Raw genomic sequence first — 15,896 nt, 5'->3', positions numbered from 1 at the left:
TTGTGAATGGGTGGCTACACCAGAAAAAGCAGATGATGCACACAGTTCTGAATAGAGCCTTAAATCAATCCTGCCCATTCCAAGAGCATGTCAGATGTCAACAAGAGATTCCTCCAGGATAGCCTTATTGCAAGTAAAATTAATTCTTCTGGCCGGGCTATCTTTTAATGTCTCCACAAAAATAGCAAACTAAAAAAAAAATAAGTGACGGGCTGTCTTTCAGGGTGGATCACATGAAATTTTGCAGCAGTGCTGTCTGTACATGACTGTAATGCTAATAGATAAGTAAAAAGACTATATAATCCTTAAAAGGTTGAAGACACCAGATTTTTGTACCATAGTCTTCCTTTAGAACAATGCACAAGACATTGTTCATGAATCACTACGTAGAATGTGCCCATTCCCAGAAAATGTTTCAAAATCTAATCGTTGTGACGTTGTGAAAGGATGGTTGTGACATCACACGTAGGTTGAAGGTTCTGTAAGCCATACAAAAACTGCAATATAATCGCTGCTTCATTAGTTCAGTCTGCTCCAACTCTTACGCTAGCTTTCCTTTGTAGCCAGAATGGCAAACCTACCTGTGATGTCACAGCCGCTGTTCGACTGCTGAAACTGAAACGGAGACTTCATTGGGGATGAAATTAAATTAATGGGAACAGGCAACTTCCACCTGGATCAATATTAAATAACATCTTGCAGATCATTTCGTAGAAAAAAAAAAAGAAGTTCAACTACAAACCTGGTGCTTTTATCTCTTCAGAGAAACATTTTACCACCAATAGCATGCAAGCCTATAAAGCTGCAGTCAAACAGCTGTAAATACATAACTGAAAAGCTTATTAAGTTATGTTTGGTTTTTGATGCTTCCCCTAACTGTCGAATCGATTTTTTCATTCAAGTTCAAAAGACAGCAAAGGTAAAACAGGAAAGCAATCCTCAAACACTTCCATGTAAACAGAAAAGCAAGCCAGTGCCGACCTTCTCAAGCATGATGGCATGGAAGATTTGAAAATACCAACTCCTCTCCTCAACTTTGAATAATGCTCAGTCAGTTCACTATTAAAAGGTAGCGCTGAAGTGTATAAAGTATAACACTACAGGACAGAGTGACAGGAGCATGGTAAACTTTACAATTACTCACCAGGTAAGTTGAATAGAGTGTTGAGCACAAATACCCTGGATTCATCGAGCTTGATGAACTTGTTCGGGTAGATCTTGTAAATCTCTCCTCTGATAATGAGCAACAAAACTTTATAAGCAAGGAAAATTCCAAAAGAGAGTCTCTTGCTTGCTCCTCAAATTGCATACTCACGTCTTCAGAAACTGGAAGCCATGACAGCACACCAAGATGTTTCCATAGGGATCAACTTTGAGAAGGTTTCCGTACTGAGAATCAAACCACAGCCCCCTGCAGAAGCACCATTAAAGATAAAGTATGAAAAAAACTATGCCATTTTGTTGAAGAGAGTTTGATCATTCAATTAAGGATTACGTGTGCAAGCATATTTTTTCCCATTTTATAAGTTTTCCTCTTGGTGTATAAAATTCAGAAGTCATTTTCAACTTTATATGTATGTATCAGCAGCGCGAACACCACACAGGAAGAAGAAGGAGAAGAAGGTAAAGAGCGCTGAACTTCCAACTTTTATTTGAGCAAAAATTGAACCCGCACTTTTATACACATACCAGGTAAAATCCCACCAGGGGGTAATCAAGGCGTTCTATCGAATTGAGACCAACACGATGTCCAGGGCATCAAAATGATAACTACTATCACACTATTCAAAGACTTCCATGAAAAGCACGAATGACATGCGGAAAAAAACAAGACAATGTAAAAACAGGGCTGAGTGTGCGCGAATGGAAAAAATGGAAAAACAGGGTTGAGGGCGCGAATTTTGCTAAAACCATGAGAAGGCAAGAACACGGTAAAAAGGTAAAAAAAGGGTGATTACCCCCTGGTGGGATTTTACCTGGTATGTGTATAAAAGTGCGGGTTCAATTTTTGCTCAAATAAAAGTTGGAAGTTCAGCGCTCTTTACCTTCTTCTCCTTCTTCCTGTGTGGTGTTCGCGCTGCTGATACATATGGATCGCAACCAACTAGCCCGACAGATGGTGTTATTCATTTTCAACTTTACTAGAGAAATAACCAAAACATTAAGTCTTTTTGTGCAAAATTGCTGATCCTTTTCATTTGGAGAGAGATGTACATGAAAATAGGGCATACAACTGATGAAATTCTTACAAAACGTACACCCAGGGTGATACTACTTAGCATGCAGGCTACATATTCAGTATGCCTAACAGCAGGCACATGCTTGCTTAAAATACAAAAGGATGCAGCTGCTTTCATAGTTCCTATCCTATTTATATTATTTCCATCAACCTGTGATAATTGGAGCCCCTACACCATGAATACCAAGATAAGCACTTCTAACAACATCCTCATACCTCTTACACCCACTTCACCCCAAAACCAGTACATTGCATAGCTGCTCAGCACTGGTGGAGTGCAGTGTGGAGGTCAGGTCAATGCCAAAGTGCACCCACCAGTACTTGCAGCTGGTACCTATTAACAACAATGACTATATATCCTGCTTGATAGCCAGCACTGCAATGTGCCATTTCCATGTGGCCACATCTGCTATGCTGTTTTTTCATTACTTCACCACCATATGCACTAAATGTGACCCATGTGCACACATACATGCATATCAGGCTCCAGATTAACACTGACCACATGGGTGACATTTTAGAACACTGGCATTCAGTTCATAGATCATGGTGAAAAAAAAAAATAAAAAATTCAGACACCGTGGTGACGTTGCTCTTATTTTACCTGCCCTATTTTCACCCACACCATCGCATGACCTTGACAGAAGCATACAGCAGTGGAACAATACCTTTGACAGGTCAGCTGATCTCGAATCATCTCACATGCGAGACCACACTTTACATAGCAGATAATGTATATAAACGGGCACGAGGGCAAAAAGCACGAAAAATCAAAATAACCCTCACCTAATTGGAAACAGTGAGTCATACTGAAACTGCTTGAGCTCTGTTGGGTATCCTATGGACAGCAGCTGGTCGACTAGCAGATGAAACTGGAAGGCTTCATAGTCGGGGGACTTGTACTCTATGGACAAGAAAAAAATGTCACTTCTGAACGGACACAAATGGATGCCAAAACTCACGAGCAATGGTATAGTCCATGTCAAAGCCAAAAAACTTGATCTTCTCCAGATGAAGGCTCCGGTTGACAAAGATCCTGAAAGTTGGCGTCACGTGTAGTTTTACTCCCTCCCAGGAGTCTGTGTACTCCGGGATAAGGGCATCTTTACTGACCTGTGAAGCGGCGCCCGGTAATACTTCTTGGGGGCCCCCGACTGGGTGCCATCGTCGAAGGGAGCTGCCGGCATGCCGTCGGTTATTGTTTGCGACGCCCTGTGAACCTAGAAAAAGACCACAGTCTCATTTACTGGTCACAAACCACCGGCACGACAAAGACAAGATTTCACGTCATGATGCACGCTCTGGATCAAATTGCACGCGAGTCGCACTGTGCCTTCGGCGGAGCCTGTAACCTGTCCAGTCAAGGCCAGCACTGGCCTCCGCGCGGCCTACAAATCGCGCAGGCTCTTAGACACCGCGAGAGACAGCCTTCGGCATTTCACCGCCGCCCCAGCGGGCCGCTGTAGCCACGATAACGTCGCCGGGGCTGCAGGACCAGCCGCGCACCTCTTCATGGGCGGCGGGCCACTCGGCCTCCATGAAAGAGGCTTCACGAAAGCGATCCTTGCGTAAGCAGCTATCGCCGTCGTCCGCACAACCGAGCATGTCAACAGGTCTCCCGCGCTCGGGCGCGCCACGAGTCAAAAACGCTCGTGGTCAGCGGCTGCGCTTCTTCAGCGCCACCCGAATGACCGTCTGTTGCAGCGAAGAAAAAGCATCGCTTACGCGCGGCATCCTTGGTGCAGCGCCGACCCCGATCTCGCGCAGTGAAGCAGCCCTAGACGACGATCGCCGTCTTATCGGGAAGATATGGTGCCCCCCCACAAGAGTGCCTCTGGGGTGCAGATAAAGCGAAGGGTAGACTTGGTAGCTTTCCTTCCGGGAAAGTCCCGCCCTGGCGTCGCCTATCAGCCTACGATGCGTGGCCCCCGGCGCAGATTGCCACAATAGCCGTCTGAGACGACGCCGCGCTTGCGCCAGCGCGCTTATCTGATGCAATCGCCCTCCTCTCCACGGCGCTCTTTGCGAAGGTCCATCGGCCAGCAACCCGCGCAGAGACCTCCAGCTCGACTTCGGCCTCCCAGTCGGCGACAAACACTGTCCAGTCTACCGACAGTCGATTGTGGAAATTTGTACACTACTGCTGGCTGCTAAAAATCTACCGCAGCTACGTGTAGTGGTTTTCGGAGGAGGAAAGGATAGCAACCTGACGGAAACATGCGCATTGACGATGGCTCAGAGCATTCCACCGTGGAATACTGCAGCCTCAAAAGAAGAAAAACTCATGAACCGACTTTCGATGATCTACCCTGGATGACTGCCAACAAAGCGAAGCGAATCCACCAAATTTTCTTCTGCCCGCAATCCACACAGCATCCGAGGGATTCAACGAATTCAGATAAGAACTCGCAAGCACCAATTAAAAACGAGCGGAAAGGCAGTGACACAACTTAGATACGTTCGTGCTGACAATCTAGGCGGCTATAAGACGCCGCAATACCCTCGAAATGGGCCAAGACAATAATAACACGTGATGTGCAGTCATCCAACAAAGGAAGAAGAGTTTTTTTGCTGCCAATGCTAGAATAATAGCACCACAAAGTCGCCTTCATAGCTCTGTTAAAATAAAAGTTGTGACCCCCGCCACCAGCCGTCCAATGGCACATGCCCGCACTACCCACACAAGCGGATAGGTCACGAATCGAGACAACAGGACATGAAGAAAGTCATTCTTACGATCAAAAAGAACGAGAGACCCTCCCGCTCTTGCCTTCTGATGAATACATTAGTAAACATGGAACACCACTTGGGACTTCGTCAACACTAAATAAATAATTTGCAACCGATTTTCGTTTCTCCTGTAGTTTTCAATTTTGGTTTCAGTACCCGAAAGATGGTTGCGACGTCACAAGTATGAACGAGATCACGTGATGCATACAAAAGCTACAATACAATCGCTGTTTTGCCGTTTAAATTCACGCAGATTCTTACGCTAGCCGCTCCACCAGCCGGAATGACAGCGAGCGAACAAAGAGCTATTGCAGACTTGCCTCACGAGATCTCATACCTAACTGTGACGTTGCAACCATCGTTCAACTACCGAAACTATATGGCAGAACAAATTCAATTATAAATCACTTATTCTAATAAAGCAGTAATTGCTCATTAGCATGTACCCAAGCGTAGCCACAATACTACAAAGAAAAGCTATACAGTTTCCACAGAAGAACTATTCGCCCTGGTCCGGGGTTATTACTTATTGAGCGTAGGCTATAATTCACGCGGTCATACATGTTACTAATGTCTTACGCAACATTCGAAAGCAAAAACGCACTAAGAAAAATATGGTGTCTTTACCTCTTCGACACATAAAATTGCCCCACGTGCCATCGGCTAGCTGCCGCACCAGCGAACGACAGTCAGTGGTAATAAGATTCGCGGTAAAGAGTACAGACACTTAATTGCTTATTTCCTTTTTTGTAAGGATGAGTAAGGCATTAGTATACATGGACTACCACGTGGTATCCGCCTACGACCGCTAAATAATTTGTAATCGAATTTCTATCATGCGGTTTCGGTTTCCACAACCGAACAGTGGCTGTGACGTCAAAGTTGCGTATAGGTCATGTGAGGCATGAAAAAAAACTTGCGATATAATTGCTGCTTCGTAGTTTAAATTCACTACAACGCTACGGCCAGCCTGCCTCAACAGTTGGAATGACAGTGAATGAAGAAGCAATGTTGAAACCGAAACCGACACAGCATGAGAAAAAAAATTCCACTATAAATTATTAAGCGGTCGTAGGCGAATACAACGCGATGACCCACGTACGCAATGTCTTACGCGTCACTGCAAAGAAGAAAACATATACGCCACCAAAATCAGGAGTCTCACTGAAGCGCGCCTGCGCACACGGCTGCCCTGAGAGCGCCTTAGAAACACAATGACGAGCTAAGACTTCCATTTGGATTTGCAATCATAAATGTCACACTGCACAGAAACGGCCCCCTCAAACCTCTGTGCACGCTGTAAGCTGCCAAGACATAGCAGGACTAAGTATATTCTAACGCAGACTTCAAGGCCCTTGGAAAAAAAAAAAAAAAACTATCACCGGCGGCCCGCCAGGACTGTTGGTGGCGCATAGCTAGGCACGAGGTGCTTCGGTGGCTGCCGCAACCTAGTGGTATATCAGAAAGCGGATGACATTGCACCTAATGGTTACCTTTATGACACGAGTACTATTTACCAACAAATGAAGCCCGAAGTGAATACGGCATAGTGACGAATGACAGAGATGACAGAGTCACCTTTGCCTACTCGAAAGGTACAATTCTGAGAATGATAAATCCGCGGGAACATATCACCGATACGGACGGAGTGTTGAGACGAAACGCGCCGCCGACCGCCGACATGCGTAAACACTTGATCGTGGCACGCAGAGGACGAAAAAAATAACAGGTTTTTGGCCCCGCCGACCACTGCAGCATGCAGAGTCAAAGCCCTAGAAAAGCGCTTGTTTTCGTTGCTCAGCGCAATTGGCTTTCTTTCAAAAACCCCCTAAACCCCCAAACGGACTCCTCATCTCTTGTCCAAAATATTTTCTTCCTCCCTCTGGCCTCATCTGAAAATAACATGAAAAGCCTTTTCATTTTTTTTTTTATTTTCTGTTTCCATCTATAGCACTCCAGCCTCTCAAAGGGCTTTGCCTCAGAAATCCCGGCTTCTCGCGTATCATGTGCAGACGAAGAACGACGCTCCATCCTCCAGTCAGGAGCCCCCTCCCCGTTATGTTGCCTACACCCTGCCTGTCTGTTTCCGAGGGGAAAGCGGCGGATCACAGCAAGGACAGACAGGGTGCCTCGATGGGCGAGCGCATCACCGAGGCACAGAGGTGGCTGACACTTGGTTGGCGATCAGGGGCCCCTCCGTGCCACGGCGACATTTGTGGTGCTTGTGTAAAGCCGACATTTGGCTTGAAATCAAAGAAACTGCCTAAGCCGATAGAGCCAATTACACACAGCGTGCGCTTCGCGAATTCCGCAGAAACTGCCCCTGAAAAAAATCGGCAGAGTCACTTAACACTGCTTACGTGCGGGAATGCGAAAGATTTACTGTCCCTCGGTGCATTGTTTACGCGTGATGTTTGCACATGCATTAAAGTTCTTCTCTACGAGTTTGTGTGTTTGCGTATTACTGCGCACCAGACCGCGAACGTTCGGACCCTCTCGCTGCACGGCGATGATATGGTGGACGAGTTTGCACGTCGTGGTCACGAGGCGTGGACGTTTGGGACACACACACGCGCGCGCGTATGACACCACCCGGAACGCTGTACGACGAACGATCGCGTCACAATTTTGATACGAAAGCTGTGGAAAGCATACAACTGAAGGTGCATATGCTGTCAGTTCGAATCCCTGTCGCAAGCTAGCCTCCAACTTGACCAGTACATGTAAGCATATATGCAACGAGAAAGGAACACTGTGCGATAAACGACTGCGTCACAATTTTGGTACGAATGCCGGGAAAACTGGCACCACATGGAGGTCGGCCAGTGGCCAGTATATATAGACGAACGATAAGTAGATGATTGACTGAAGTGGCGGTGCTAAGCTTGCTGTGTGCGTCATACGGCCGCTTGATGACATCACCCTACTTTTCTTGCCATCGCTCGGATTTTCTGTACCATCTGCGAGTACACACACACGCGCGCCGCTCGCTTTTCGCGTAATGGGACCAGTAATGCTTCCGCATTAAAACCCACTTGTTGCACCAGCAATAGGCAGGAGTTGTCACTTTACGAGTCCTTAGTTGAAGGCGCGTGCTGCGGGTACTCCTCCGCCTTGAGTTCACTTTAAAGGAGCATAGACACTAAATTTTTTGCTCTTGTAATGATGCGTAAGATATTATAGTCGTATGCAACTGAAGTCTGCAAAGACCATCGCACAAAATTCCTCCGTGCCAAATGTAGTCCCCGGTTAAACCATTTCTTGTTACCTTTAACAAAAGGGTAACCACCAGACGAAATTATAAACTCAAGAATTTTGATGTCTCTGGCTTATCTGACGTAGTTGAACATAAAAATGATGATTTCGTTCACTGCTGTGATTGGGCAGCGGAGCATTACAAGACGCCGCAGACCATGGCCCATTGTTACCACGTGCTCTTTCTTTTTAAGTCAGTATGCACCTACGACCGCTAAATAATTTATAACTGGGTTTCTTCTGTGGAACTGCTTTGGCATAACCGAAAAACGGACGCGACGTCAGAGGGGGGTTTACGTCACGTGAGACATGGAAAAACCGAAAAATAATCGCCGCGACTTCGTTTTAATGCACTACAACGCTTAACGAATTATTGACACCTAATTTTAGTTGCGTGTTTTCTTCTAGCAAATTGCCGGGTATACACTGAAATACATGGATCCATACATGGATGTTTCGGTTTCATCAACCGAACAATGGCTGTGACGTGTAGTCTGCCTTTAGGTCAAGTGACGCACGAAAAAAAAACAACAGCAATATAACTGCTGATACGTTGTCCGTTTGCATTCTAGCTCTTCAAGCAGGCTGGTTTAAGTGTTGTATGGTGTGGAGGTGAGTTGGTAAGGTGCTGATGTAGTGTGCATGGTGACATTGAGAATACAAAGCAGCAGGTGTGTGCTTTGCCATGTCATGTACTGCTTTCATCAATGAGACTTGTGCTGTTGTTTTGTAGTGAATCAAAACCACCTATCAGCGTTCATATTGCAGATTTTTTTTTTTTTTTTTGCGTGCCTCATGTGGCCTATGGGCCAACTACACGCCACAGCCATCGTTCGGTTGATGAAACCGAAACAGCTTCAACAAGAAATTCAATTGTAAATTATTTAGCGGTCGCAGAGTAATATCACGGGGTCATCCATGTATATAATGTCTAACCCATCATTTGAAATAAGGAAACGCAAGCAAGCATTTGGCGTCTGTACTCCTTCAAGCCGGCCTGCCTGAAGAGCTGGAATGATGACTAACAATGTGCATGCGATTATATTGCAGTTTTTTTTTATGCCTATCGTGATCTAAACCCATCTTTGACGTCACAGTCATTGTTCGGTCGTTCAAACGAAAACAGCACCAGAGATGAACACGTTCGGCATTCTTGCGGACAAAAATTTTTAATATTGTAATACTGTAAGGTACTGTTAAGGAAATATTGAAGGTAATGGCCCACTCTTACGATGCGTAGCAAAATCTTTTTTCCCTCGCTCGCATCCGGCACTTAAGACTGCCATAGAAAACCAATCGGAAACGTTTTTTGACGATACCGAAACATTAATAGCAAAAAAAAAAAACGCAAGTTTGCCGACGGGGGATCTGCGGATATATTGACTGCTATAGTTAAATCTTCCAATATATGAAAAAACTGCGTTCATGAACCCTTTCCTGCTGAAAAATGCTTTTGTCAGAATCAATTACAAATGACTTAGCGATCGCATGCGAATACCACGTGGTGATCCATCTATACTAATGTCTTATGCGTCATTACAGAGAAGCAAACAACAAAAATGAGGTTTTTCAAAGGGATAAGAGAGTGCGGGTCTACCTTGCCTTAAAGGGAATGTGCAATACATTAATTGAGATTACGTGAAGCAGACGGGAGATAGGCGTTCCATCCCTCGTCACCCCAGCGCAAGAATTTCTGAGCTAGTATCAATAACAACGAAGTTATGGACGATTAAAAATTACGCTCCTCCTCTCCCCCTCAACTCGTACGCGCGGGGCACCAGAAAAAAATAAAGAAAGACAGCTCTGGGACTGGGCCCTGCCCATGAATACGTCATTCGCTGACGTTCGGTTTGCGACTTCCGGTTGTCGCACCCAGAACCCCAGCAGCAGCATCGGCAGTGTCTCTCCGGATTATAGCGAGTGGCTCCGGAACTCCCAAGAGAAAGAGGCGGCAGAGGCAAATTGAAACTATATGCGCGAAGGGGCGCGCGCTTGCCCGAGGGAGTCGCGCGGCGGCACGAGCAGACGATTTTCACGGCTACAGGAAGTGTGCCCGTGACGTCGTGGCTGCCGTGGCTCCAGCGAATGACAGCGTGTGGTGGCCTGCCGACGTCACGGGACTAGTGACGTCTACTCTCACGATTTTAGTTTCAAAATCGTTCACTACGAAGACACCATCGGCCCGCGAATTTTAAAAAACACGGTTTTTAAAAATTCATAATAAATCGCCAGCTCAGCTCCGAAGACTCACACTTGGTGTGAATGCTTCTTAGCATCATTTCTAAGCACTGAAAATATTTACAAGCGACTTTTAATTCGTTGCATAGTCCCTTCATCGAAAATAAAATTGATTGGTAATGAAGAACCCAGTTACCTTTTTCTTTTGTGTGACAAAATTAAAGAAATGCATGACAGTTAAGGTGGAGTACATTTCAATTAGAGAATAGCTGCTCACTAGCGGCAACCCGAGTCCAGTCATACGGCTACAAAAGAAAGCTATATTCCACAGAAGCTTCGCAGTTGAAGAGAAATTCGTCCTGGTCCTCGCTAATGAATAATTATTCCGAAATTAAAAAAAAATATATGCATGGTGTACATGGAATCGCCCCCTTCTCTTATCACAAAACGCTCAGAACTGCGCGTACTTGAGCTGGAGACATTTCGTATAGTTCATAAAACCCGGATACATCGAAAAACCTGTTGCTGTTCCGAAACGCAGTAACATTCTTAGCAAGCACTCCGCGTAACTGCTGTGTGTCAAGCCAAGCGAGTTTTTCCTTTTGTCTCCTACTCATTGAGTTACTTCTTTCACTTAAAAGGACACAACGTAAAGCCCGTGTGCCGAACAGGCATAAACAAAAATGCTGCGCACAAAATAATGCAGCCCAATGGAAACCTCAGCGGCCCACAAAATTACATATACGCAAAAGGTACGCGCAGGTAAACTTATTGACGAAGGAGATAAACAAATAGGGCGCGATGAACCGCGGGAACAAAGCTTAGAGAGACAGCCTAACAGTGTCACAACGACGGAAACCAGGCCAGGGCCAGCGGCTTATCTCACAAGAGCCGAAGGCCCACGAAGAGAAGGCAGGCAAACCGTAACGCAGAGCTTCGATCCCTTTATCTTCGCGCGCTGTATTACTAACGCCGATCGAAAACGCGCGGCTGACATGACTTCATAACAAGGACAGTTCAAAGCATCTGACACGCACGGGACGAAATTTGGCCATTCGACTGACACGGCAGCCGAAAACTGCAACAAACGCAAAACAGTACACCATTAACTTCTGAAATGTACTAAAAGCTGAGCCGCATCCTCGATATCTGCGAAAGTGCGAGTCTCCACGTCGGCAACGTATGCGAGGAGGTAACGGGAAGAGAATGCCAACGAAGTGCCGACGGAGCGCTTTCGACAGCACCTATAGCCACCGGCCTCGGACTGCACAGAGCTGCTTTTTCTCCCTCTCCCCCGTTACACCAGCATATTACAGTAGCGCGTTTCCTCGCATGTTGTATATTTTTATCACTCGCTGACTTGCAGAAGGAACAGCGCTTGACAGCTCGTAAAGCTGAGCAACCGCCAATCAACAGGCCAAGCACATGCCGAGCGGGGCAACAGACCGCTGACGACATTCCAGCGGTAACTGCGGCGATTAGCAGGGACGAAACGCTGACATCGTAATTACGCTGCTCATGCCTGTTGATAAGCCAACAGAAAAGGTCGCAAAGACAAATAAAATGACGAAAAAAGAAAAGCATGCAGCTGACCTCGTCAGTATCCACTATGTAAGAAAGTTATTTGTCTACGGGACCTGCCAATCTCAAACGACAAATTCATCAAATTTTCAACGGTAGCAGCGTAATATGCAGCATTGGGTCACATTAAAAATATACATCAAAAAGAACGCCAACTAAGAGCCCTCACAAAAATCAATGTTTTCGCACAGGTAAGCACCGAAAGAACATATCGACATAACGAAGTACAACAACAGAATATGGAATAAAAGTAGCTCGCAAAAGGCTGAACCAATGTAAACGCTCCAACAACCTGGTTTAAAGGCCGATTCACACGACGGACCGTTCGCCCGCGGCCCGCGTACTACGTGTTCATACGTCAGCACATTTAGAGGCGCGCTGCCGGCAGCGCGCCTCTAAATGTGCTGACGTATGAACACGTAGTACGCGGGCCGCGGGCGAACGGTCCGTCGTGTGAATCGGCACCGTTCGGAGACCCCACACGGGGACCTGTGCTCGCTGCGCGCCAATACAGGCTGAGCTGCAAGCATCGCGCTTCAATACAATCAGGCAACGAGTGCGGCCATGCTGGAATGTGCGTTAACGGAACAGCTACCACACTCCCAGCTGACGCGGCGCGCTTGCTTGTCAGACACGTAGTGGCAGCGAAACCAGCCGCGCAAAATGAAACGGCACGCGGACAGAACCAGGCATCATTCATTACTGGGCCCATTCACACTCGCGGCTGCAAAAGCGGCCGCTCTGCCGCAGTGAGATCACGCTTTCTCCGCGATGCCACGGCGCATTCAACAAGACAGCAGCGCCAGCACAGCGCCCCAGCGGAATCCGCTCGGCCAGCCGCCAGTGCGAATGGTACGCGCGTCAGCCGACGGTGATCCCCCGGGACACGTCAACGCTCCTCTTGACGCAAGCGGCCAAGGCCGCAGACGTCGCAGCAGTGGCGTGATGCCGCCCCGACAAACATCGTTCCCGTTTCTGGCTCAGAGGAGCGCCCCTCTCCTCCGCGGGAGGAGCGAAAGGCTGCTCGGCGCCGCGGCAGCAGCAGCAGCAGCAGCAGCATCCACGGGCGGTCCTCCCGCGGAGTCCACACGAAATAAACACAAAATCGGGAGAAAGGAGCAGCCGGCCACATGCGTAATCGCCTCTCTCCGACCCACTTCCCCCTCCGCGGGGTGTCATCAACCCCAGCTGCGACTTACGTCGTCGTAGAAGGTGTGCGACGCACTGCATTCCGTGGTCCGCATCGTGTGCCTGACGGGCAAAACCACCGCGACGACACGCCGGACGGTCTTATATACGACGCCCTCGCAGCTTCCGCCGCCGTGAACGGCCAATGGCTGCGCCGGCAGCGGGGAGGGGGGAAAGACCGCCTCGAGACTCCCTCGCCGCTCGCTCAGCGCGGCTCCGCATAGACCGTTCACACCGCCGCACCTGTGCGGTCGCCGAGTCTAGAGTCAGATTAACTCCAGCTGATCGAAACTGATCAGAAGCTACGGACCGCCTCATAGCCCACGTCAGGAAAACCACGAACCAAAGAGCCGGCTGGGAGCGAGCTAAGTGCACAGCAGGCAGTTCCACGTTTAGGCCAACATCATGATCCACTCGGGCCACACATCTACCGCTCGGATAACTTACGCCCGAGGACACAATGAACTATGATGACAACGCCAATTCATTCATGCAGAAAAAAAAAAAAAGTGACGATAAGTCGGAAGTTGATAGCAAAGCCTAGTCGTCTGCGCAGTCACCGCAGTTCTGCGATGGACTGAAACTCTCGCTCCCCCGTTTCGCTTCATAAGCTAGGAGGACGTGAGCAAATTCCATCGAGTTGAACACTCTCACGGATAACATGAAGATTTTACAGCAGCTTTTGGTGAGAATTGGGTAAAATGAAACTTTAAAAATATACGGGCTGGTAACTAGCCATACACTCAGATTCCCATTTAAAAAAAAACGGACTGATAGTGCGGATACCAGCATTTATCTGTCCTCTATTCGCAAATAATGTCACTTTGGCCGCGTTCAGAAAAAACGAAAAACTGAAAATTACAAGGGTGACGGAATTTCTGTGCAATGAACGCGGCAGTTTTCGCTGATTCCTTGAGAACAAAGGGTGCTCGTACGTGTCGTCGCGGAATGACTGTACCTGTGCGAGGCGTGAAGTAGGCCGCGTAAAGGAGACGTACGCTTGAAAGGTTCAACAGCCAACTGGCGTCCACTGAGTACAATGGACGAGTCTTCAGCCCTTAACGCCAGTCGAATAAAGATAATGCTCTTGCTGCTGCATATTTGCGATAATACAGCTCGAACTGCAATCTATCAAGGCTACCGCTCAGAGAACGTCGGTGCATAGCGTTTTGCAGGACTTTTCTGGCGCGTTTACAACAAAGGGAAAATTCATCTATAAGCTGTTTTCTTACCAACCAAGCGCACACAAAGTGGAGGCGTAAATTAAAAAAAAAATAGACAAACACACATAAGTCGTATTTTTTTTTTAAGGTCACGAGGGTTTTACAGACTTTCGATCTGAAAACAACCACGATAAATACGATAGTTAATCATACTGACGAGCACGTTGTTCGGTATATCTGTCGCCAAAATTTTTTTCTCTCACTCGGCCTAATCTTTCGCCGTCAAAAAGCGGAAAGCCTGCCCACACTCAGAGGTTGGGTGTAGGCTGGCCGTATTAAGTTTCCAACCGGCAGATACTCTTATCTAGAGTGCGCCCGCACCGTGGGCAACCCCATATGTGGCCGCCTTGCATCACAATGGAAGCGCGGCGATGGGGTGCAACTCGGCACGTACTCAAGTAGAGTGAGGGATAAAATATGAAACGTCCGTTTCAAGAATTTTGCAAAACTGTGCAATCTTCAACAAGGATTACTTTAAACGGCGAACTGCGAACACCCGCTGCACAGTGGGCGATATAAAAAATTATTAAAGGAACATTTGTGAATCGGTCCTTCCTCTGGAAAGCTGATGCATTACTTGGCAGCCACCACAACAAACAATACAGCTGCACGCGTGCAGTTTGCGTATTTTGCAGCTGCTGCTGCTACAAGTGCATGCGCATTTGATCGTCATCCAGTGCTTTTGAGGACTGAGCACACGCCAGTGCCGTCGTTAACGTCCCTCTTCAAAATCAGGCTCTTCGGTGCGCTTCAGAAAGGTATTCACGGCGCAACGCTGTCCGGCTGAAATATTCCCTTACCTTCCTTGAACGCGCTGTTTCAAACGGTCAACGAAAAAAAAAAAATCAATGCAGCATCGGCACGAGCTTCGAAGGTCGTTTCATGGAACGCGGAAGCATACTGTTTCGTACGTACCCGCATAAATTTTCAGAGCACATAAGCCTCGCAAAGGCTGAATTTTATCACTGCCTGGAAGCGTGGTCGGACACTCCGGGGAGTCGGTCGAACAAGTGCTGAAATTTAGGCTTTTCGCAGCTTCCGTGCAACGGAAACTTTTTCGGGTACCCGGAGGTTTGCCGCCGCTCAGGCAGCGATACGCATCTCTGTACAGGCTTTCGCCGGTCAGTAAGCGCATCGATCATGGAGACGCTCAGCGCGACATACACTATACGCAGACACGCATTACGAACTCAAGAACGAAGCGGCAAACGCCCTTCAAAGAATGCGCTCCAGTCAACTGGCACCCAACTTATAGTCATGATGTCGCTTTGCACCTATCAGCACGAGCATGACAGCGCCTGTGGCAGGTGTCAAAGCGGCTGACCGCGATGTTACGGCAGTAGGTCGACGCCACTGGCTGGAACGCCTTCTTTGAAGGGCGTTTGCCGCTTAATTCGTTCCTAAGCTCTATCCGACAGTAGCCTGTAAGGTGCACGCTGGCTCAACATGTGCAAGTCGAGCATGGAAGTCGGATGGCCAGAGCTTCAAGCCGTTTGTCTGAG

At 47.5% G+C, this 15,896-nt stretch overlaps 1 protein-coding gene across 5 annotated transcripts in view; it reads right to left on the bottom strand.

Annotated features, from left to right (window-relative positions):
• Positions 1 to 15,896, bottom strand: part of Nt5b (5' nucleotidase B) — a 92,318-nt gene that overhangs the window by 19,364 nt on the left and 57,058 nt on the right. For 3 of the 5 annotated variants that reach the window (XM_089578636.1, XM_089578637.1, XM_089578635.1), the window contains 5 exons: positions 3,353 to 3,459; positions 3,202 to 3,275; positions 3,026 to 3,143; positions 1,316 to 1,411; positions 1,145 to 1,233 (listed from right to left, as the gene is read on the bottom strand). In XM_089578636.1, the coding sequence (XP_089434762.1) occupies positions 1,145 to 1,233; positions 1,316 to 1,411; positions 3,026 to 3,143; positions 3,202 to 3,275; positions 3,353 to 3,459 (484 nt within the window). Of the gene's footprint in view, positions 1 to 1,144; positions 1,234 to 1,315; positions 1,412 to 3,025; positions 3,144 to 3,201; positions 3,276 to 3,352; positions 3,460 to 3,745; positions 3,933 to 3,964; positions 4,125 to 15,896 lie in introns of those variants that run through there. The other 2 variants (XM_089578638.1, XM_089578634.1) reach the window with 2 other exon arrangements.

The sequence above is a fragment of the Amblyomma mixtum genome, chromosome 3 (genome assembly GCF_055824585.1).
Source record: "Amblyomma mixtum isolate Tamu chromosome 3, ASM5582458v1, whole genome shotgun sequence".
NCBI classification, from domain to species: Eukaryota; Metazoa; Arthropoda; class Arachnida; order Ixodida; family Ixodidae; genus Amblyomma; species Amblyomma mixtum.
Note: the sequence above shows the minus strand (reverse complement) of the source record. Positions and strands in the feature narration are given on the sequence as shown.